A 24,210-nucleotide genomic window follows, 5' to 3' on the forward strand; every position below is an offset into this window, starting at 1 on the left:
GCCATTGCACGCCAGCCTGGGTAACAAGAGCTAAACTCCGTCTCAAAAAAAAAAAAAAAAAAAAAAAAGAAGAAGGTAGTATTTCTTCACCCAATCTCTTTCACTTTCAAATACAAGTAGAATTTGGGTTTAATAAATCTGTATTACCTTGCCTTACCCCTATAACAAACCTCATTTTGAGTTCCATGAAAGCACCACTTAGCTGATTCAAATGCATTTTATGTGGTGCAAGTGACATCTTAGTTTATGAATCCAAGAAACAAAGGTCCTTTATAAGAAAGTTGGTGGTGCGTGTGTGTGTGTCTGTGTGTGTTTAGTCTCCATCAATCCCATCCAGCGTTTTTAAGCAGCGGGTGTTCCCCAACTCATAAACTGCTCCTCGTTTGCCTTCACCTGGTTGAGGTACCCCATAGGCAGAGTTGTGAATCGGCAAAGTTCTTCACCAGTGTCTCACACCTTCCTTTTTCTCATTCTTAGTGGTGCACTTTTTCTGCTCCCTCTTGTGGAGCTTAGGACCTCTCTGCATGTTACTATTTTCAGAACCAAGAGTGTCCGCCTCAGTATTGCCTCCTTCAATATTATCCTCAAGATACTAACTTTGCCAGTTCACTAGTAACATGAAATAACCATTTGTTATGCTTTGGGGCAGAAATCTGGATAGAGCACAAGGGATACCTTGTCTCTGCTCTCAGCTCAGAGGCCAGTCTGAAATCGGGGGTCTGGTGGTTGATGCTGGCCATCAACTAGAGGCCTCTGTTCTCCTCCACCTGGTTTTCTGGGTGTGGTCTTTGCATGTGTTGGATTGGCTTACTCACAGCACAGTGGTTGGTCCCCTCAGAGTGAGCATCTCAGAATGAGAGCCAGTGCTAGCGTATCGTTTTGAGGGCCCAACCTCAGTCATACAGCATTGCTTCCATCACACTTTATTTTTGGGAGCAGTTAACAAATCCGCCTAGGCTTAGGGAAATGGATCAGAAATACTGCTGGAGCCATTTTTAGAAAATATAATCTGTCACAGCTAAACTTTAAAGAATTTTTAATGTTAAATTTAAAGTACAGCATTAAATTAAATTAAAATATTACCATTCACTGAACCCTAGTATGTGCCAGACACTATATATTATTTCTTTCCAGTCCACAGTACAGTACTGCAGTGTAGATACTGCCATGCCCAATTTCCACATGAGAGATTTAGAACTCAGAAACCTTAAGTAGCTTGCCCATGTTCACATGCTTGGCAAACTGCTGCACCACAAACCAAAGCCCATGCTTTTTCTCAGTGTGCCTCTTAGTGCTTGTTGCCTGTAACCTTTGCTTTACAAAAGAACCAATGCAGTATGATGGTTGTAGTGTGTCCATTTTGATGAGATTTAGCCACAGTAGCGATTTTGACCTTTCTTCTGGCTCATTACAGTGGGGCTCTCTTGGTAATTATTTCTTCTAAAGAAGGAAATTTGCACAGCTCTGAAATTAGGGGGCAAAAAGAAGAAAGTGTTTATAACTGAAGGTACTGGCACACAGCTTGATTGATTTGGGTTGTACCTGATGCTTTTCTGTTATTATTTACCCTAATGTCTGCCTGGCTTACTCCCTAATTCAGGTCTCTGCCTGAATGCTATTACCGCAGAAAGGCTTTTCCTACTCTCTGTGTTCAAAGGGCTCCTCCATCACTGCCTCCTTACCCTGCTGATTATTCTTCATAACCTTTTCACCATCTGATTTTAAAAATAAAAAATCAGTTTATCCACATGTTTACTTCACCCCACTGGAATGTAAACTCTAAGCAGGCAGAAACTTTTTCTCTTTTGATTACTGCTGTATACCCAGTGCATAGAATAGTGCTTGACTTAGAGTCGTTGTTAAGTAAATACTATCGATTTAGTAAGTGAATGAATGGATAGCTTGGGCTACTTTGCCCATGCTGATTTGCATGATTGATTAGCTTCATATTTAAGAAGTAATCAAAGACTAGCATGGCTGTTTCTTTCTTATTTATATTCTAGGAGGTATTTAACTGAAAGGAATCTCTGCCTCACTGTTCCAACCAAACCAGATGCCTTCTTCCACTTCACCAGACCAAGGAGATGACCTGGAGACCTGCATTTTAAGATTTTCTGACCTGGATTTAAAAGATACAAGTCTTATTAATCCCAGCAGCAGCCTCAAAGCAGAGTTAGATGGCAGTATGAAGAAAAAATACTCGTTTGCAAAGAAAAAGGTAGAATTCCTATGAATGTTTCATGATTATGTATGTATGGTTAATGCAGATACATTTGGAAGTAGCTTTATCAAGGTTGCTCTCCAGCTCAAGGTAAGATCTAGTCAGGGACATTAACCAGTGATGTGAGTTCCATCTCAGGCAAAAGGGAATCATAGGCAAGGTGTGGCCCTGGAATAGTCATGGTGGAGTACTTGAGGAGGGTGGATCCTAGACAGATGGGTTAGATTTCATTCCCCCCTCCCAGGTCAAAAAACACTATAAACAAAGTTGAAAACCAAATGACAAGTGAAGAAAAAGTTTGTAACTATGATCAACAAAAGATCACTAAAAACACTTACACATCAGTAAAAAGATGAATGCTATAATGGAAAAATAGTCAACAGATGTGAACGGGCAAGCCAGAAAAAAAAAATAAATAGGAAAAAGTATTCAACATTACTACTAAACAAAGTCATTAAAAAAATAGCATTTCTTTTGCCTTTTATTTGGACCAACATTAAAAATATTGATGATAAAAAGTATTATCAAAATATTGATGATAAAAAGTACTTAGTAAGGCTGTGGATAAAATGGTACCCACATGCTTTTCTGGTTAGAGTATAAATTGATACATTTTTCCGGGAAGTCACTATTACAGATTAAAATTTCATGCTTTTTGACCCCTCAATTTTTATTTTAGATACTCTATATAGATGGTTAAAGATATAGAAAGATAGATGCATGGAAGCTCATTCAGTATTGCTTATAATTAGAAATAGTAGAAACAATCTAAATGTTCATCAGTTGTTAACTGGTTAAGAGAATTTTCTGTTTGTTTGTTTTACAATAGCATAAGTAATTTTTATAAAAACAGTAATATTATTTTCCACGAAAGAAAACATTTTGGTACATTTCTTCCCAGTCTTTTTCAATGTACTTTTTAATGTGGTTGAGATTATATTGCATAAGCAAATTTTATCCAATTTTTTTCACTTAACATTATTATATCATAAATATTTTTCCATATAACTTAAAACTGGCTGCTTAATATTCCATGGTAAGCATACCCCATAATTTCCTTTCCATTTTCCTTTTGAAAATAACTGATAGTGTTATTTGTAATATTTTAGGCCAAACTGTATTATGTATATTCCACTGTGACTAATTCCTGAGAATAAAATTATGATGCTGAGAGTTATTTAACCTCCTTAATATAAAGCCTAGTCTTAATTTCTCTAATAGTGTCTTCTAAAGCTTACTAATAAGAGAAGTGTTACTCCTCAGAGAATCGTATAGCATAATGGGACATAAAACTGGAAACCCCTGCGGAAAGATAATATAAGGAATCTCACTGAGACTTCTATTGGCCATAAACTTAAGGTTATTTAACAGTGTTTGTATTTGTAATCTAATTACAGGCCTTTGCTCTTTTTGTCAAAACCAAAGAAGTTCCAACAAAAAGGAGTTTTGAATGTAAAGAAAAATTGTGGAAATGCTGTCAGCAACTATTCAGAGACCAAACCAGCATCCATAGACATGTGGCAACACAACATGCTGATGAAGTTTATCACCAGACAGCTTCGATTTTAAAGCAACTGGCTGTGACATTGAGCACCTCAAAGAGTCTTTTGTCTGCAGTTGAAAAGAACCCTCTAAAAGAATGCCTTCCACATAGCCATGAAGTGTCTGCTTGGCTCCCTGATATAACCTGCTTTAACCCTGATGAGCTGATAAGGTAAGATTTTCATTCTGTATTTTGGTTTGATTTAAAGTATTTTTCCAACCACAATGGGATACGACAATTCACCAATTAAAATGGCCAAAGTGAGAAAGACTAACTCTGTCAAATGTGAATGAGAATGTAGAGCAACTGGAACACCCAGTCACTGCTGGAGGCAACATAATATGGCACAACCACTTTGGAAAAGTGTTTGGCAGCTTCTTAAACATGCATTGTCCCTGTGGCCCATGCCTGGGTATAATACCAACAGCAATAAAAACATGTCCACAGAAAGCCTTGTACAAGAATGCTCATAGCAGTTGCATTCATAGTAACAAAAAACTGGAAACAACTATAATTATCCATCAACAAGAGAATGCATAAACTGGTATAGTCACATAAGAATACTGCATGACAATAAAATGCCATAAACTGCTAATATGCAAGAACATATATAGGTAAATGAGAAAATCCTTAGGCTGAGTGAAAATAGCCAGACATGGGCCACGTGTGGTGGCTCATGCCTGTAATCCCAGCACTTTGGGAGGCCAAGGCAGGCAAATCACGAGGTCAGGAGTTCGAGACCAGCCTGGCCAACATGGTAAAACCCCGTCTCTAAAAAATTAGCTGGGTGTAGTGGCAGGTGCCTGTTATCCCAGCTACTCAGGAGGCTGAGGCAGGAGAATCGTTTGAACCTGGGAGGCAGAGGTTGCAGTGAGCCGAGTCACATCACTACACTCTAGCCCCGGACCTGGGGTAAGAAAAAGAAAATTATAATATATATTTACTATTCTTTCAGTGGAAGTGGCTCATCATAAAGATCTTGACCCTTGTCACCCTTACATTGAGTAGGCTGAGGAGGAAGAGATTTTTGTCTTGTTGCCTCATGAGTGCTAGAGGCAGAAAAAGATCTGCAAATAAGTGGACTTGCACAGTTCAAACCCATGTTGCTCATGGGTCAACTGTAGTCCAAATTTGATAAATTTTTGTCATTACTACTCAGTGCCACATTCCCTTTGCTTATCGGAAAGCATAAAGTTAGAAAGGAAATTGAAGTAGGAGTCACACTTGAGCTATTCACTAAAATTTTCCATACCTTCATTTCCTCACCTCTAAAATTGGAGTAACAATCCGTGCCTTGCCTTCCTCCCAGTACTGCAGAATGGATTACATAGGATGGTGATAAAAGGAGCACTTGTGAACTATAGTGTGCTACACAGATATGGCCATTCCATTTCATTATGGCCCCACACTTCAGGGAATTTACTTACTGGTTAGAGAAACAAAGAAAAAGACACATGAGACAAATTAGCAGATGATACAAAACAGGTTATATAATTACCTGTTGAATTGTATGATACAGAGACTAATTTGTTAAAGGAGCTTAGAGAAAGGAAAATAGGATCTGAAATAGGCAAGAAGGTTTCATGGAGGAGACTAGGCCCTGAAATATGATGAGGCTGTTGATGAGACACTCAGACTCCAGAGCTGGAGAGGACTTTAATTGTCCTGTATAGTAGCATTCCCTAAGGTTCCATGGAACACTAGTTTTAGAGGCTGCTAACAAGATATTGAAAAAGAGGGTATGAAAGACAAATTTGGGAAGCACTCAATCAAACTGTTGTTACTGCAAGACTTCTCAGAGCCTTTAATAGATAAGAGGCTTTTGCCGTGATTCTTAAGGAGGGAGATGCTGTCTACAGGGTTTCCAAACGTGACTTTATAGAGCAGCTTCATAACACACTTTGGAAAATATAATTTATTTCCATTCTCTGATTTTTTTTTTTTTTTTGGGATGGAGTTTCGCTCTTGTTACCCAGGCTGGAATGCAATGGCGCGATCTCGGCTCACCGCGACCTCCGTCTCCTGGGTTCAGGCAATTCTCCTGCCTCAGCCTCCTGAGTAGCTGGGATTACAGGCACGCGCCACCATGCCCAGCTAATTTTTTGTATTTTTAGTAGAGACGGGGTTTCACCGTGTTGACCAGGATGGTCTCGATCTCTTGACCTCGTGATCCACCCGCCTCGGCCTCCCAAAGTGCTGGGATTACAGGCTTGAGCCACCGCGCCCGGCCCCATTCTCTGATTTTACAGATGAGGAAACTAAGGCCCAGAAGTGATGAAAAGTCCAGGTTTCACAGCTAGTTAGTATAAGACAGCACAGTGCAGTAGGGAAAGAGCATAGATTCTGATGTCAGAAGACTGGCGTTCAGGTCCTTGCTATCACTTTCTGGCCATCTCATTTGGGAGGAATTGGCCTCAGTTTATTCAGCTGTAAAATGGGGATGATAATAATAACCTGCATCATAGAAAGAGGGTTATAAGAAAAAATGGAAGTGATCCTGAAATACCATAGGGGGAAAAATAAAAAAAAAATTTAAAAATTAAATAAATATAAGAAAAAATGGAAGTGAAACTTTTTTGTATGATGATTCATACAGATCCTTCCTTATGTGAGAGGATAAGCCAGAATGCAACCAAATTTCTAACTTTTCTATGCATTGGAGTTACTAATACCTGTCTCTTGGATATGACCATTAAATGAGGGATCCAAGTAAACTCACTTTTTGTAAAGTAAGTTCGGTATAGATACCGTCTTCTGTACAGCAAATATAAAAGGAAATTGCTTTTCATTTCAGGAGAACAATAATCAGAGCAAAGGCAGGCATGAGTGTCTTCATCTTAGCCTTCCCTCAGACCGCCTGGGTGTGCTTTATGAATTGTGACTTCTTTATGCCAGTGACTCAAATGCTCTTTGCATTTTATAGTGGCCAGGGCAGTGAAGAAGGGGAGGTGCTCCTTTATTACTGCTACCGTGACCTGGAGGATCCCCACTGGATCTGTGCCTGGCAGACAGCTCTGTGTCAGCACCTGCACCTCACGGGCAAGGTAACACCTCCTCCGCCACTCCCTCCTCCACTCGGTTCATCTTGCCTGCTGACCTTGGATTACAAATGCTGTGCTCATTATAAAAAAGAATCACTGTTGAGTGTTTAGAAGTTAGGGAAATTCTTTTGGGAATTTAAGTAGAATATTAGCTATTAACATGGTATTTTTTTAAGAATATTTACTGGCATAAACCAGGAGTCAGCAAACTTTTTCTTGAAGAACCAGATAGTAGATGTTTTAGGCTTTGCAAAAAAAACTATTCAATATTGTTATACCATGTGCGTAACTATAGATAATATTTGAAAGAATTGTATGGCTCTGGTTGACTAAAACTATATGGAAAACAAGGATAATTTGCTCTTCCCTGATATAGGGAAATATTCATGATATATTAACTGGAAAAACATTTTACAGTACATAGAGGGTGTGATTCCAAGTTGCTTCTTAATTTTCCTAGAACGTGCCAGGGTCATTTACCAGCTCAGGGTGTTGACATTTGCTGTTTCCTTCCTCTCTAGAGTGCTCATCCCCTGCACTTTCACATGGCACATGCCCTACTTCAGATCTCTGCTCACATACTGTCTCCTTAGAGTTCTAGTCTGAAGTAGTCCTCTCCAGACCTCATCACATTCTATCCCTTTCTGCTTTTCAAAGAATTTATTACTACCTGAAAGTATAATCTTCATTTATAACCTTCATGAGGACAGGAACTTTGATCTTAATTAACTGATATATTCTCAGTACTAGAACAGAGCTTAGCATATAGCAGATCCTCAGAAGATATTTGGAGAATATAGAATGAAGGAATGGATGCATGTTCATGCCAAAACCAGAAGTGTGTGTATAGAGATGGAAGGTTGTGTATACCAAAATGTTAGTAAAATTGTCTAGGCATGTAGGGTTATTGATGGTTTTTATTTTTTTGGTTTTATTTTTCTAAAATATTCCTGATTACATTTCACACATCCGTGTGTCTGTGTCTTTTATGTTAACTTTCAAAGTTTTAAATTGTATACCACTACCAGTGAGTTGTCATTGGCTTGTGCCATGAATCTTGTTTTATATCCATAACCTAAAGAATTGATCAAGTGAGGCATCAACCCAAGTGCCTTCTCTGGACCCTGAAAAGGGCAGCCATTAAACATTTTTGAATTATAAAGTACTGGTAGATATTGGTGTTACATGACTAGAACAATATAGGACCTTGAATTAAATCATCTGCTTTTCCAGAAAGTGCCATGATGCCACATGTGCTGTGCTTGCTAGCACTTTTCTTTGGAGAACCATCTTTAAACTCATCCACAGGATTTTGTAGTACCAAAACAACCAACTCTGCAGGGCACCCAGAGCATTGTCCCTTAAGGCAGGGCCTTACCCCAGGCTCTAATGTCCCCTAACCAGGGGAGCATTTCAAAGAGAATCAGGGTTTGAGATACCAAAGAGCCCCAGATATGGATGCACATTCATTTATTCAGCAAATATGTACTGAGGGCCTACTATGTGGCAGGCACTGTTCTGGGGGATATACTAGTGAGCAAAACACACATACCTATGCAGAACTTGTACTCTAGTGGATGGGTTTGCAGTGGTGGACTGTCCTCCAAACACCATGCAGAGATACATGCTCACACATACTCTCTGCTCTCAGATGTGCTCTGTGCTTTAGGATTTGGATAGTATCTCCTCAGCAGTTCTTTTCATTTCTGGTGCTCTTTAGTTCCCTATTTATCCACATAAAGAAATAAGGGTTCAGAGAAGTCAATTAACTTTCTCACAGCTAAATGCAAGTTAGTGGCAGAGCTTAATCTTGATCCTAGATCTGCTGACCTCTGTAGAGGACTCTGTTATGCTACCTGGATTTAGATTAAGCTCAGAATTCACTTTTTTGGCTGTTGGACCATCGTAGCTCCATAGGAAATGGGCTTTCCAGGAGTTTTATTCACATTCTCTTGTTCAGCACACATGAAACAAAATAGTTCATCTTAACTGTAGGCTATGCCATTTTAGAAAAATACAGATATCCAGCTGGGTGCAATGGCTTATTCCTGTAATCCCAGCACTTTGGCAGACCAAGGTGGGTAGATCACTTGAGGCCAGGAGTTCAAGACCAGCCTGGCCAACATGGTGAAACTGTCTCTGTTGAAAATACAAAAATTAGCCGGGCTTGGTGGTGCATGCCTGTAATCCCAGCTACTTGGGAGTCTGAGCTAGGAGAATCGCTTGAACACAGGAGGTGGAGGTTGCAGTGAGCTGTGCCACTGTACTCCAGCCTGGGCAACAGACCAAGACTCTGTCTTAAAAAACAAACAGGTTTCCATCTCACACCAGTCAGAATGGTATTATTAAAAAGTCAAACACTAACAGATGCTGGTGAGGTTATGGAGAAAATGAAATGCTTATATACTGTAAGTAGGAGTATAAATTAGCTCAACCATTGTGGAAGACAATGTGGTGGTTCCTCAAAGACCTAAAGATGGAGATACCATTCAACCCAGTAATCCCATTACTGGGTATGTAACCAAAAGAATATAAAATAAATCGTTCTGTTATAAAGACATATGCACATATGTTCATTGAAGCACTGTTTGCAGTAGCAAAGACATGGAATCAACCTAAATGCCCATCAGTGATAAACTGGATAAAGAAAATGTACTGGATAAAGAAAATGTGGGAATACTATACAGCTATAAAAAAGAACAAAATCATGTCCTTTGTAGAGACATGGATGGAGCTGGAGGCCATTACCCTTAGCAAATTAATGCAGGAACAGAAAACCAAATACTGCATATTTTCACTTATAAGTGGGAGCTAAATGATGAGAACACATGGGCACATAGAGGGGAACAACAAACACTGGGGTCTTTTGGAGGGTAGAGGATGGGAGGAGAGAGAGGATCAGGAAACATAACTAAGGGGTACTAAGCTTAATGCCCAGGTAGGAAAATAATCTTCACAACAAAACCCGATGACACAATTTTACCTACAGAGCAAACCTGCACTTGTACCCCTGAACTTGAAAGTTTAAAATAAAAAAACACAGATATCTTTGTCAATAGCACTTTGGTGTCCTCAGCTGCATCTCTGCTTTTCCTGTTAAATTCATTGACACAAATGAGTCTATTGTTCTTCCTTAGAAAGATAACTAAGCTAAGAACAGTCTGTGTTCTCTTTCTTACCGTCTTGTCTCAGATTCGAATTGCTACAGAAGGAATCAATGGGACAGTTGGTGGAAGCAAACTGGCTACCAGACTCTATGTGGAAGTCATGCTTTCCTTCCCATTGTTTAAGGATGATCTGAGTAAAGACGATTTTAAGGTAAGAGGAAATGAAAATAAAATGGATCTAGAGCCATCAGCTTCTGCCTCAGTGCGTGTTATTGAAGAGGAGTTCAAAGTAGAGAAATAAGCAGTGCCAAGTAAATACCCTTTCCCCTTTATTTTTTGTGTGTTTTTTGGGATTTGGGTGGGGGGGGTTGTTTTGTTATGTTTTTTGACAGAGTCTCACTGTGTCACCCAGGCTGGAGTGCAGTGGCGTGATCACAGCTCACTGCAGCCTCGACTTCCCTGGACTCAGGTGATCCTCCCATGTAGCTAGGACCATAGGCGGGCACCACCATGTCTGGCTAATTTTTAAATTTTTGTAGAGATGGGGTCTCACTATGTTGTTCAGGCTGGTCTTGAACTCTTGGGTTCAAGCAATTCTCCTGTCTCAATCTCCCATAGTGCTGAGATTACAGATGTGAGATTACTGGTCCCCTTTCCCCTTTAAATATGCTTTTCCCTTTAGGTTACGAGACAGTGCAATAGAAGGAGCATGCTTGTCCCCATTCTTCCATTGAGTCACCGTGTGATCTTGGACCAGCTAATGCCCTCTCTAGACCTCAGTATCCCTTCTTATAAAATAAGGATGTTATAGCTCATGCAATCTGGGACTCTAATAGACTTGGACAGATTAGCTCACTTGAGAGACCACCAGGCTGGTCAGCACATCACAGTGTTTTTAGTAAATCTGGAATAGTATGATTAACACTTCACACCACATGGGGGAATAAAGCTGTTGCTCTCCCAGGTGGGCTACATTGTTTGAGTGACTTTATACTTAGTCATAATAAGTGATAAGGTGATGGGAAGTGCCTTGCTAATGTTCATACTGGCAGTGATAGGAAAAGAACGAAAGCTGGGCATAATCACACGTGAGAATTGCTTGGCGGCGTTTCTGTTGTATAATTAAATGATTATACCTAAAGAAACACCTTTTCACCTTAACATTCCTTCACATGGCAGGTATGCAATAAGTATTTATTAATGTTGAATTATCTAGAATATTCTGGGCCCTAACCAGAAGTTTTTTAAGGCTTCAGCTATCGTTATTACAAAATAGACCATTATTCTTCTATTGGCACTTTTCTTATACCTGGAGATGGGACAGGAAGACTGTATTCTGTTTTGTTTTTCATTGGCTAGACCAGCAAAGGAGGAGCTCACTGTTTTCCAGAATTGCGTGTTGGTGTATTTGAAGAAATTGTGCCCATGGGCATCAGCCCCAATAAGATCTCCTACAAGAAGCCTGGTATGCTTGCTTTTAGAAGATTGTGCTTTAATTCACAGGGACAAAGCTTAATAGAGAGACAAATAAGAAAGCTGGGCAATGTGATCAGCAGGAGTCATGAATTCTCTCTAAAGCAGCTGTGGGGTGGCTAACACTTGGGTGCATCCAGTGCTTAGACTTGTTTCTCTGTGGTGCTGTGGTAATTGAAGACTCACCTCTTAGAGTGACATATCTTATTCTTCTTCTTGGTGATGGTTTAGCAAGTAGTTGTTTCTCTTTCCAAAGACAGCAGTTTGGGAAGAGTGTAATTATTACTTGTAAACAGTTCATCAGCAGAATAGAGCACGCAGGCCTTTTGCTACAGGAAGCAAGTGGCTTTCAACACTAAAGCAGTTTTCACTGTGCTCTAGAATGTTCTTTCCCCATCTTCTCCATGGTAAATGGTTGAAAGACATTTGTTTGGCACGTTTTTGGGGGGTTTTATTGTCCTTTTTACTATGAAAAATTTTAAACATTAAAAAAAGTAGAAAAAATAGTATAGTGAAATTCTATGTACCTGTCATGCAGCTTTAGCAGTTAACTGATTCATGGCCAGCTCTCACCCATACCCCATCCTTTCTCCCATCTTGGATTATTTTTTGAAAGGAATCCCAATGTCAGCCCATTTCATTTGTAAATATTTTTAGTAGATACCGCTAAAAGATAAAAATTTGTTCAAAAAGACGTAAAACTATATCACATCTTAAAACATTTTAACTAATTCCTTAATATATTATCAAATATCTAGTTAGTCTATAACCATAAGTCAGGTACTAATCCAGATTCCTTGGCCTGGCTCTGGGCCCTCATCTCTCCTTGGTGTGGAGCAGTTTCATTGGTTGTTGGGGTTCCTCTCTAAGAGGAATGAAGCTCCTTTGGTGCTGTAAAGCTTTATCATGGGTGGTGGGTAACTGAGTCACCAGAGCCCCTGGCAATGATGAGGCATGGCTACCTCACAATGCAGATTCACCAAAAGTTTCTCGCAATCTACTGGGATGTCAGGACTCCCAAAGATAGGGGAATACTTCTATCCTAGAGAGTTACAAGGCAAAGAGCCCCAGCAGACTGAGGTTCTCTTTTTTTAGTCCCTTTGTATATATATTTTTGAGACGGGGCCTTGCTCTATTGCCCAGGCTGGAGTACAGCGATGTGATCATAGCTCACTGTAGCCTTGATCTCCTTGGCTCAAGGAATCCTCTTGCCTCAGCCTCCAAAGTAGCTGAGATTGTAGGCACACACCACCATGGCCAGCTAATTTTAAAATTTGTTTTGTAGAGACATAGTCTCGCTATGTTGCCCAGGCTTCTCCTTGTATTTTTTAAAAATTTATTTATTATACTTTAAGTTCTGGGGTACATGTGCAGATCGTGTAGGTTTGTTACATAGGTATACACAAGCCATGGTGGTGGTTTGCTGCATCCATCACCCCATCATCTACATAAGGTATTTCCCCTAATGCTATCCCTCCCCAATCCTCCCACCCCCTGCTATTCCTCCCCTAGCTCCCCACCTCCCAGGCTTTCCTGTCTTTTTCTCTCCTTTACTTTCTTTCTCATATGTCATTTCTGTGTCTCCTCCTCTTGCCCTTTTCTTTTACTCATGTACACACACTTAGAGACATTCTTCTTGCCCTTTTGCATTAAAAATGTATATATTCCAACATTTTTCCATAACTTTATGCTTACACCTGCCTGTGTCAGGGTTCTTAGCCTTCAATGTGGGTTTGACCTTGATATAGAACAGTTTACACAGCCTATAGTGAGCCACATATATGCCCAGCTCCTCCATGCACAGTGACAATAGAACGGCAGCCGTTTCCTGACCTACTAGTGACCATACAATGGACCAGCAAATTCACATGGCAATTTAGATCTCAGTTACCTGGTTTTTATCACTAGGGTTAGGCCAAGTATGAGGATGCACCCTTCTTTGCCTAGTCATTTCTAAACTACCAAGTCTCCTTAGCCCTCATTTTAGGAGGATGGCGATTGAGGATACCTGGAATTACTAAATTATTTCATCATGATCATCAAATAGTGTTCTTTTCAGACAGCTGTAATCATGAAGAGGTTTGGGTGGAAAGAAACTAAGCAACATGTAAGTGAGGCTGGGCCAGTTGTGATTGGGTTTTGGGTTTTTTGTTTTGTCTTTAACATAATTTTTTGGTTTGGTTTTAGGAGTCCATTTATCCCCAGGTGAATTTCATAAAGAAGTAGCAAAGTTTTTATCTCAGGCAAATCAAGAACAAAGTGATACTATCCTTCTTGATTGCAGAAACTTCTATGAAAGCAAAATAGTAAGTAAGAGCCAGAATTAAGATCTCTGAATTGGTACATCTCACCATTCCCACAGTGTGATATATTTCCCAAGGGGACCTTGTGTGTGCCTACCTGTGGCCACATGGATCTCCTCCGAGTACTAGTAGCTTCAGAGAAATGCAAGCCCTTAAACTCAGAATCTGATGAGAGAGTCTAAGAAAATATGAATTAAAGACATCTTGGCACATAATATACTTTTTGACCATGAGCCTGCCTTTGACATGGATCTAGGATCTTGCAAAGTTGCCTTTGGGCAGCCTCTCCAGTTCCCCTGAGGACCCTGGGAAGGTGACCCATAGCTCACCAGCCTTGGTTTGAAATTCAGATCTTGAAATTGAAAGGTCAAGAGTGGGGATGAGATTAGCAACTAGCAGGCGCTTCTTTGCCAAAGTGGGGTTTGTTGGGCACAAAAAGAACCTTGCTCCTACCAAGCATGTTTTTCTGATAATTTTCCTTTTGCTGTTCCTGTGTTACAGGGACGATTTCAAGGCTGCTTAGCACCGGACATCAGGAAATTCAGTTACTTCCCTAGCTACGTTGACAAAAATCTAGAACTTTTCAGAGAGAAGAGGGTGCTGATGTACTGCACCGGGGGCATCCGCTGTGAGCGGGGTTCAGCCTACCTCAAAGCCAAGGTGAGCCACCACCCCAGGCCACTGTGGGCATGGTGGTGAAGGAGGCGGCTCCATCAGCAGCCTGTGTGGAGCTGTCCACTGCCCCCAGTACCTCCCCACCCCAGGCAGCCAAAGCATGCATTCATCCCTTCTATGGCTCCAGCATGGATTTTATAAGTACAAAATCTGAGGGTCTTTAATCTCAAGACGTGAAAAACACTTAACAGTCTTAGAGACTCATCAAATGTAAAAGGGAGAGATTAGTTAACATCTCCCATTTCCTAATCCTTTTGCTTGATCCTGAGAAGAGCAAATTCAGTAACATTACATGTCCCAACAGGTGTCTTCCTATATTTAGGGGGCAGCAGAAATAGTTGGGCTTCCCAGGATCTAAAGGGTGAAAGCCCTGCCTGCTGTCATCACCCATCCCCCTAGGAGGCAAGATCTGTCCAGCTGGTGCCTTACTTAACCCCTTGGTCAGCAATTCCTCAGTGTCCTGCAGGGGGAGCCAGTAGCCCCTGACTGATAGCAGCTGCCATGAGTCCTCCACGTCAACACTCCTCGCCATGCTCCACTTCTCCGTGGAGCATCTTAACAGGTCTCTGCTTGGCTCTTCAGATTTCCTGTTGTTTCTCCACACCTAGGGAGTGTGCAAGGAGGTGTTCCAACTCAAGGGTGGCATCCACAAGTACCTGGAAGAGTTTCCAGATGGCTTTTACAAAGGGAAGTTGTTTGTTTTTGATGAACGCTATGCTCTGTCCTACAACAGTGATGTGGTGTCAGGTAGGTCAGCGCAAGCTCAGAGCCCAAACTGAAATGAAGCATATTACCAGTCACCATTCTAGAAAAATGACACAGGGAAGACAGGCCAGTGCTCATTACTGAGCACTGAATAAGCTGGGAAAGTAAGTACATTGTGCCACCATTTTCCCAGCAGTGGAGCAGAGAGAACCCTAGCCCAGGAGTCAGGAGGCCTGTGTTGGGATCCTGGCCTCACCATTGCTAGCTGGACAAGCTCTTTAACGTGGGGATCATCTCACCTGCCCTGCCTGCCTGCCTGTCTGCCTGCCTGCCAAAAGCTGGACTACTGGGCTAATTCAGGGCTCTTAACCTGGAATTGGTATATAGATTTTAAGGATTCTGCGAATTTGGATGGGAAAATAATTCTATCTTTGTTTTCAATAACTCCTCGCTAAAATGAAGCATTTCCTTCAGTTATGAATGTAGGCAACAAAACCAGTTGTATTAACCTACCTGTGACTTTGTCTTCAGTAGGATTCACAATACTTTCATGTTACAGTTGCCTCAGATATCTCAAAATAGTATTTATATCACTGCTTCAAAATGGAAATAGTTTATTAGACCCACCACTAAGAATTGATACGTAATGTGTTAATGACACATCTTACTATATATATATATATATCACAGATTTTGAAAAATACTTTTTGATATTTTGTATTTGTATATAATTGGTTTCCTTTGGAAACTTACATATTTTATGCATTTAAAAATATTTTTCTAGGTCAGGCAGAGAAGCTCATGACTGTAATCCCAGCACTTTGGGAAGCTAAGGTGGGAGGATCACTTGAGCCCTGGAGTTTGAGACAAGCCTGGGCAACATAGTGAGACCCCATGTCTACAAAAAAATTTTTAAATTAGCTAAGCATTTATTTTCACTTTAGTGGTTTTGTAGTCTCTTACTGATCACTACTTCAGATCTGTTTTGGAGCTAGATGGGGTATAAATTCTAAACAAGTAGAAAGAGTAGATTTGATTTTACAGGGGTTATATTGGCTGGACTCGATGGGTACCTGCATGTGAGTGTGAAGGAGAAAGAAAAGGCTCAAAGGTAGCTTAGATAAGCAAGATAAGGAAACATGAGGAAGAATGATGTTATCAATGGTAACAGGAGGTCATCAGGGAAAAACAGGTGGAGAAGAAGATGGTGTGAATTTTAGGAAGCAGATGGTCAAGTGTCCTAACAACTGCAGGAGAGATGCAGTCCTGGGGGAGAGGGGTGTGGACTGCAGATGTTCATTGTAGGTGGGTTATCGCCTGAATTTAGGTGTGTTGTCCCCACAGGAAAAGAGAATGATCAAAGGGGAAAAGATCACTTAACAAGGGGGTTTGGGAGGTGGTTGGCCAGCTTTGGAATAGCTGGTGAGAGAGAGAAACTTTGATTACCATCTAGTCACCACCTGTTCTCTAATGGGAAAAAGAAAAAAAAAGGAAATACTGGAAGCAGACAGTTCCCCGAAGTAATCTCCCAAAGAATAAGCCGGGTGGTTTGGGTGGTGGTTGGTTGTTGTTGCTAGAAGACAGAAGCAAAAACCTATTTGGAAACCTTCCCCGGATATCTTAGCTTCTGGTCAGCTAAGGGGAGGAATGCCTGTCTACATGTGAGTGAATGCATGTGTTTATAATGAGGGCTTTCCTTCTTCCCCAGAATGTTCATACTGTGGAGCCCGGTGGGACCAGTATAAACTCTGCTCTACTCCCCAGTGCCGCCAGCTCATTTTGACCTGCCCTGCCTGTCAAGGACAAGGATTCACAGCCTGTTGTGTCACATGTCAAAACAAAGGGAGCAGGAAGGCTTCAGGCCCTACGCAAGACAGCTTCAAAGAGGAATGCGAGTGCACAGCCCGACGGCCACGTATACCTATGGAACTCTCGCAGCATGTGCAACAGCCTGTGAGCCCAGAGCCAGGGCCTGATGCTGCTGAGGATGGGCCACGGCTTGTGTGAGCAGCACCTGTGGCATTTTCCCAGGCCCTTGATAGAAGTAGGTTTGGGGTGACCATATACAGAAAGAATAGCAAGGCTGCAGAAATAGAAATCAGGAACTTCAGTGCTGGCCACTGTCACCATGGCAGCTCTCTGCACTTCACGGTGGGAGGGGAGAAGGAATCACATTTTCTACCACTTACCTGAGACATTCTGATATGGATGATGCTAAAGCACAGAAAAAAGGTGAGCTGCGTGGGATCCCAACGCTGCTGAGGGATACAGCCTGTGCCTGGTGGCCACAGCATGCCCTTTCTCTGCCATGCAGCGGAGCTGTTAGTCATTGCCCTTGTCAGCAGACCTTCTACCCCGGTGGCAGACGTGAAAGCTGTGGCCCTGGGAGTGGCCTCCTAAAACAAGCCACTTAGGTAATCTGCCATCTTCCCTTAACCAGTTTCTCCTCTGATAGCCTGAGGACATCTGCAGGCTGTGGCATTGGGCTCACCTCCTGCTTTTGTAGATATAACCATTCTTTTGTATACATGGAGGATGTTACAAGAACACCCGAGTATGCCAAAACTCTTGCATACTCAAGTTCCACAGTGGGTCCTGCAGAACCCGTGTATCTGATAAATCAGTCCTCCATGTATGCAGATTTCGCATCCCATCAGTACTGTATTTTCAACCTGCATGGTTGAAAAAAATCTATATAAGTTCAGCCATGCAGTTCAAACCCATATTGTTCAGGGGTCAACTGTACAGTTTATTGGCACAGCCACACTCATTCCTTTATGTATGATCTACGGCAGAATTGAGTGGTTGCAACAGAGACTATGTGGCCTGTGAAATCTGAAATGTTTACTGTCTGGCCTTTTACAGAAAAGTTTGCCAGCCCATGGTGTAGACCAACAGCTTATCTGATAGAGATAGAGGTGGCCTTAAAGATGTTGCCTTCTTCATTTTTTTTTTTTTGGTTTGGTTTCTGTGAGACATTTCCTCTAATAGCTCTGCTTTCCCCAGCACTCACTCTGTTAGCTTTTAAATGTTCTCTTTGGGAGCTTCATATAAGCTCGATGACATTTGAGCCACAGTTTGTAGATCAGCACCTGGAATATATGACACATTCTTAGTGAGGTCATCCAGCACTGCCATGGTGGCTGCCCAGTCTTCTGGCCAGTGTGCTAGGTACACGTTCCTGTCACACAGGGCCCAAGAAACACATACACAGCCATACATAGACCAACAGATTTAATATTATATTGCAGTTTTCAGCGATGCATAATGCAGCTGCAATTGTGTTTTAAGGAGAAGCCAAGTGGGAATGGTTGTCCCTGCAACCCACTCCCGGGCCATGTGCAGCCTCAGTGGACACTTCCATAGTGCTGAGGCCCTGGCCCCACCTCCAGCTAACCTGTACTGCCCACTGCCTTGTGGTTCAGCGCGCAGGCCTTTGCCTTTTCATCACCAGCCTCTCTGCTCAGTGCTTGCACTTCTTGGCCTTGTCCTTTATCATGAGATTTGCTGAAATCACTAATGAAAATAACTCCCAAAAGCAACCAACAACAAAAATACTAGTTTAACTGGCACTGTGGTATATTAAAAGGCACAAGGGCATTGTGGCTTAACACTTTTGCTGGATCCCAAGAGATGCACATGATGTTACAAAGGGATCTGGCAGAATACTAATAAATACATTTCAGTATAATCATCTTGGGGTGGTTTGGCCAGGATTTCCTAATTCTCTGATATCTAGGTTTTCTTCACCATTGTCCTGCAGAGGCTTAATACACAGGCATAAGATCAGCAGTGATTTGTCTAATAAGTGATGAGATCGGCAGCCAAAGTCGCTAAGCTGGACCATTACTAAATACCATGGCCATGTTGGACTGGAAATTTATCCTTCTAGTGTCTTACCTGACATAAGCCATTTGCCCACTGTGCAATATAGAAAGGTGTTTTCAAGTATTTGGCCATAGATTTTTACATCCATCATAAGGTTGGCATTCAATAAGGAAAAACTTCCAACTCCAGTATTAAATTGTACATAAATCCCAAATGTTCTTAAAGAACACTCAGGGACACGTTTGTTGCCTGGGCTTGGTAATGAAAGGTTCATTTTTGAAACTTGAAATTTCGCCATTGGTTTTTTTCCCTATCATTTCCTCATATCCAGCAAAAGGAATCTCAGGTTCTTTGATTCCTGGCAGAGTTCTGTGGCTTCAGTCTGTGTATCTGTCCTGAGGGGAAAATTGTGTCTTGATCCATTAATCAATTTGGTAACTTTAATCTTGAGGTTTTTATAATTCTAAGGAGGGTTAATAAAGAATGATAATCTGTTTTGTTTGCTAATAGCTAAGACAAATTTGTAATAAAGTGTTTCATAATACTTCTAAAGCATATGGAAGAGTATGCCATTTACGTGTTACACATTTTAAATGTACTTGAAACACCACACAGCAAGGCCACTGAAATTGGGCTCCTGGGGCTAAGTCGCTGCTACTGTAACATCATCATCTTCAGTAAGATCTGCTGGTTTGGGGGCTTCTATTCTTTAAATAATAACCAGACTGAACTTCTGAGACTAAAGAAAAACTTCACATTAACGATATTTTATAAAATTTTCAACTACAACCACTAGTCAACCTAAAACCTTAGTGCATAAAGAACTGAACCACAAAAGGGTTTCGTGCTGCTGGCGTTTTGCCTTCCGGTTTCCCCTGCAGAGCACAGGTCATCAGTAGAACATGTCCAGTTCAAAGGCATGGTCTCCACCACCGCACACTAGACACCACTCCGACACTTGGGAATGATGGGCCCAGTCAGGTCCGCAAGCCTCCTCTTCCTCACTGGAAAGGAATGGAGATGAGATATAAGGCACTTGTCTCAGTAGACCAGGGACCACCGCTGTTACTCTGAGAAAGCACTGTGAAGCTTGGCCCTAATTGGGTTGTTAGCAGAGTCTGAAGTCTGTTGTTTTGAAAGAACGGTATGTGTGAGTTGTACGACAGCCCTCCGGCTTGTCAGTGTTCATTGATGAGGGTCTGTGGTAGTGGAGATTCATCCATAGATTCCTGCTAAATGGCTGATTGCACAGGCCCACTTTATAGCTCAGCTGTTTTCTTTGCCTACAGAAGCCCCAGCTGAAGACCTTTTTACTCCAGTTCAGATGAGAGTTAAAAGTTTGGTCAGTCGTCTTAATGAGATTAGGGTCTTAACTAGGTGGAAACATTTCCCCCAGCTGTGTCTGGGAGCGTCTGACCTACCTCCTGCCTATGTAAACGAGAGTTTCCACCGGCAAAATTACCCTACGGTATCTGTATCCCCTTATGTTTAACCTGGCCATCTTTTCCCCTGGGAACAAGACAGTTAAGCTCAACACTTTCAAGTCAAAAGTAGTTAAATGCCATAAAGAGGAAAGCACTAGCCAGGAGGTTGCAGGCTGGAGACGTTAGCTTAGAGGATGATGAGGATGCGGGGAGGGGCAGGAGGGGGTCTGTTGTCGTAACAAGGGAGTGTGTTTTGAAATTAATTGTAGTGTCTGCAGATGAAGACCAAGCAGCAAGTTCCATCAGCCACAAGAGAAAGGTCAAAGAAGTCTGTAGAGCCAGTAGGTGGCAGTCGAGAGGCCTGCTGGTGTTGCAGAGACAGGAAGCTATTGCGGAGGGAAAAAAAAAAAAATCTGTCTATACTTAGATTTCTTCAGGTTCCCGAGCTGAGGCAGTAGACCTGCAGCCACCAGATCGATGAATATGAGCTGCAACAAAAACCGAATCAGCTGGTGCATGACACTGGGCATATACAGCAGACTCATAAGGGAGATGAGGCCAGCCCAGTTCCTGAGATGATTAGATTGTCCAACTTATTGGGGGTGGATGTGAAGGGACAAAACTCAAACCCAAAGAGCACAAGAGGTTTGCCCAATGTGACCACAGAGTTTAATGAACCAGACTTTTCAGCATCTCCATGGTAGCTGTGCAGGTATGCCCAGCAGGGCCATCCTCATTGCCTCACTGGAGCCCTTCAATGCTGCTGGAATGTTTGTGTTGCCATTCCCATTTTATGGATGAGGAAAGTATGGCAGAGATGGTATATTTCTTGCTTAAAGCAATAAAGCTAGTACCAGACAGAACCAAGGCTTTTTTTTTTTTTTTTTTTTAGATGGAGTTTTACTCTGTCGCCCAGGTTGGGCTCACTGCAACCTTGCCTCCCAGGTTCAAGCAGTTCTCCTGCCTCAGCCTCCTGAGTGACTGGGATTACAGGCACCCGCCACCACACCCTGCTAATTTTTGTGTTTTTAGTAGAAACAGGAGTTTCACCATGTTGGTGAGGCTGGTCTCGAACTCCTGACCTAAGGGATCCCCCTGCCTCAGCCTCCCAAAGTGCGGGAGTTACAAGTATGAGCCACCGTGCCCAGCTAGAACCAAAGCTTTTGACTCATCTTGAGCCTCAGTTCAGTGCCTCCCTCAATAGAGTTGAGCCTTGTCTTGGGTAGGGTTTCCATATCCATATCTCAGCTGATTCTCACAGGGAGGATTAGCTCCTTCCTGCAGAAGAAAGGAGCCCTGGTCCCTGAGAGCTGGCAGCAGAGCCAGGACTGAAATCCAAGTTCCTGGCCCATGGTTGAGGAAACAAAAATACCCCATGACTTGGTGGGGGGGTGGGGGGGGCGGGGGGCGTGGTTCTTTTTCCATTACTTGCCAAGTCCTCCTGAAGCTTGCCTCATCACTCCTCCAGTTAGAACCCTGACTGGGCTCGCATTGCTCTCAGCCCCTTGACGTGACTCCCAAGTCTCTTAATAATAGCTGACTCTTACATGGCACTTACTGTGTGTCAGAGACTGTTCTGCACACTTCCCATCTCACCAGCTCATGTAGTCCTCCCCAAAGCAGGTGAGATGCCTGGTTGCTAGTATCATCCACACTTTACAGGAAGGTCTAGAGAAGACGGACTGCATGAGCTGGTGAGATGGGAAGTGTTCAGAACAGGCTCTGACACACAGTAAGTGCCTTGTAAGAGTCAGCTATTATTAACAGACTTGGGAGTCACGTCAAGGGGCTAACTGAGAGCAACAGGAGCCCAGTTGGTTCTAACTGACGAGGGAGGGGCTCCAATGAGGCAATGAGGATGGCCCTGCTGGGCATGCCTGCACAGCTACCATGGAGGTGCTGAGAAGTCTGGTTCATTAAACTCTGTGGGCACATTGGGCAAACCTCTTGTCCTCTTTGGGTTTTGGTTTTTGTCCCCCCACCTTTACCCCCAAGAAGTTGAACATTCTGATCATTTCAGAATGTCGTTCTTGCCTTTTTCCATTACTTCCATAACTTGCCAAGTTATGAATAAGTCACAAAACTGAGAGTAAAAGCTGGGTCTCCCAATATCCTCCTTCAATTCTGTCTGCTCTTTACTTTCTTTAAAAAACTCCTCACTGCTTATCGCAAGAGCCAGAGACTCCTTTTATTGTGAAAGCCAGAAGGGCTCTCCAGTCGTCTGGACCAACCACCATCTGCTGCTTGAACTCCTCTGCCACTTCTTGCCAAATTTGAACATTTCCATCATGTTTTTGGAAAGCACTTCCTATTCATTTAAATATTCAGCAGCATGTACTGAGTGCTGTGTGCCAAGCACAAGAATCAGAACTAAAGACACAGCATAACAGGGACCAAGACATGCAATGTTTGAGAACTACTGTTTGATAAATATGAAATATTAGAGATGCCTGGCAGATCTCTGAGGTATAAGAGGCATAAAGAATGAAGTGCTCAGATCTTCCCAGGATGGCAGGTAACAGGTCTTAAACAAGAAAAAGGAAGAGGATGGGATTTTAAACGGAAAAGGTAGAGAATGGGAAGGTGGGGGCACTGGGAGTAACCACCCTCTAAGGGTAAGCTTTTTCCTTGGTCACTTGGGGGCACTTAAGGTACCTGGAATGGTACTAACATGGCGAAAGGATGGCTTCTTGGGGATGTCAAGAGATGACCTCCTGATGGGACCATCTCCCAATGTAGAGTGCATAGGCACTGGGGCCAGATTGTCAGTTCAAATCCCGGTCCCGCCCACGGACTGTGGGTAACTTTAGTTACCTACTTCTCCAGACTTCTGTTTCCTTCTGTAAAGTGTGGATAATAATGGCCCCTGTCTCACCTGGTCGTGGGGAGGACTACATGAGCTCATGAGCCAAAGTGTTCAGAACAGTCTCTGACACACAGTAAGTGCCATGTAAGAGTCAGATATTATTAAGAGACTTGGTAGTCACGTCAAGGGGCCTAACTGAGAGCAACGGGAGTCTGGTCAGGGTTCTAAGTGGAGGAGTGATGAGGCAAGCTTTGGAAGGAGACTTGGGATGAGTGCTGGGGTGCCTGCCCTGGAGGAGCTGGGGGCCTGAGGACGTTGGAGGAGATGAGAGTGACAAGGGCTCAACATGCGGCAGGACACTGGGATTGGCAGGGAGGTGACTGGCTGGCTGGGGTGGGAGCAGCATCTAGGAACAGGCTCAGATTTCTGGCTTGGGTGGCTGTGAGAAAAGGAGTAGCCTTTTCTTTTCTTTTCTTTTTTCTTTTTTTAGACAGAGTTTTGTTCTTATCACCCAGGCTGGAGTGCAGTGGCGTCGTCTTGGCTCACTGCAACCTCCGCCTCCCAGGTTCAAGCAATTCTCCTACCTCAGCCTCCTGAATAGCTGGGATTACAGGCACTCGCCACCACACCCAGCAAATTTGTTTGTATTTTTAGTAGAGATGGGGTATCACTATGTTGGCCAAGCTGATCTCGAACTCCTGACCTCAGGTGATCCACCCACCTCAGCCTCCCAAAGTGCTAGGATTACAGGAGTGAGCCACCGTGTCTGCCTTCCTTTTCTGAGATAGGTTTGGGGGACTATGATGAAACTGATTTGGGATCCAGCAATCCCACTTCTGGATATTTATCTAAAATATTTAAAATCAACTGAAAAGATGCTTCACTCCATGTTCAATGCAGCATCATTCACAATAGCCAAAATATGAAATCAACCTAAGTGTCTATCACCAAGAATGGATAAAGAAACTGTGGGGTGTATGCACAATGGAATACTATTCAGTTGTCATTTAAAAAAATGAAATTTGTTCATTTGCAGCCACATGAATGGAATGGGAGAACATTATACTAAGTGAAATAAGCCAGG

General features: G+C 42.5%; 2 protein-coding genes across 5 annotated transcripts in view; one reads left to right on the forward strand and one right to left on the reverse strand.

Moving 5' to 3' along the window:
• TSTD2 (thiosulfate sulfurtransferase like domain containing 2) overlaps positions 1-19,449 on the forward strand; it is a 23,638-nt gene extending 4,189 nt beyond the window's left edge. For 3 of the 4 annotated variants that reach the window (XM_017527850.2, XM_017527853.2, XM_017527852.2), the window contains 9 exons: positions 2,004-2,218; positions 3,619-3,935; positions 6,688-6,808; positions 9,998-10,123; positions 11,272-11,377; positions 13,573-13,691; positions 14,190-14,348; positions 14,972-15,110; positions 16,777-19,444. In XM_017527850.2, the coding sequence (XP_017383339.1) occupies positions 2,054-2,218; positions 3,619-3,935; positions 6,688-6,808; positions 9,998-10,123; positions 11,272-11,377; positions 13,573-13,691; positions 14,190-14,348; positions 14,972-15,110; positions 16,777-17,075 (1,551 nt within the window). In that variant the 5' untranslated portion in view covers positions 2,004-2,053 and the 3' untranslated portion in view covers positions 17,076-19,444. Of the gene's footprint in view, positions 1-2,003; positions 2,219-3,618; positions 3,936-6,687; positions 6,809-9,997; positions 10,124-11,271; positions 11,378-13,572; positions 13,692-14,189; positions 14,349-14,971; positions 15,111-16,776 lie in introns of all 4 variants that reach the window. The other variant, XM_017527851.2, reaches the window with a different exon arrangement.
• Positions 18,286-24,210, reverse strand: part of TMOD1 (tropomodulin 1) — a 91,488-nt gene continuing 85,563 nt past the window's right edge. Inside the window, exon 10 of the mRNA XM_017527855.2 lies at positions 18,286-19,900. Within this exon, the coding sequence (XP_017383344.1) occupies positions 19,836-19,900 (65 nt within the window). The 3' untranslated portion in view covers positions 18,286-19,835. The remainder of the gene's footprint in view (positions 19,901-24,210) is intronic.

The sequence above is a fragment of the Cebus imitator genome, unplaced genomic scaffold, assembly GCF_001604975.1.
Source record: "Cebus imitator isolate Cc_AM_T3 unplaced genomic scaffold, Cebus_imitator-1.0 Scaffold51, whole genome shotgun sequence".
In the NCBI taxonomy this organism is placed as follows: Eukaryota; Metazoa; Chordata; class Mammalia; order Primates; family Cebidae; genus Cebus; species Cebus imitator.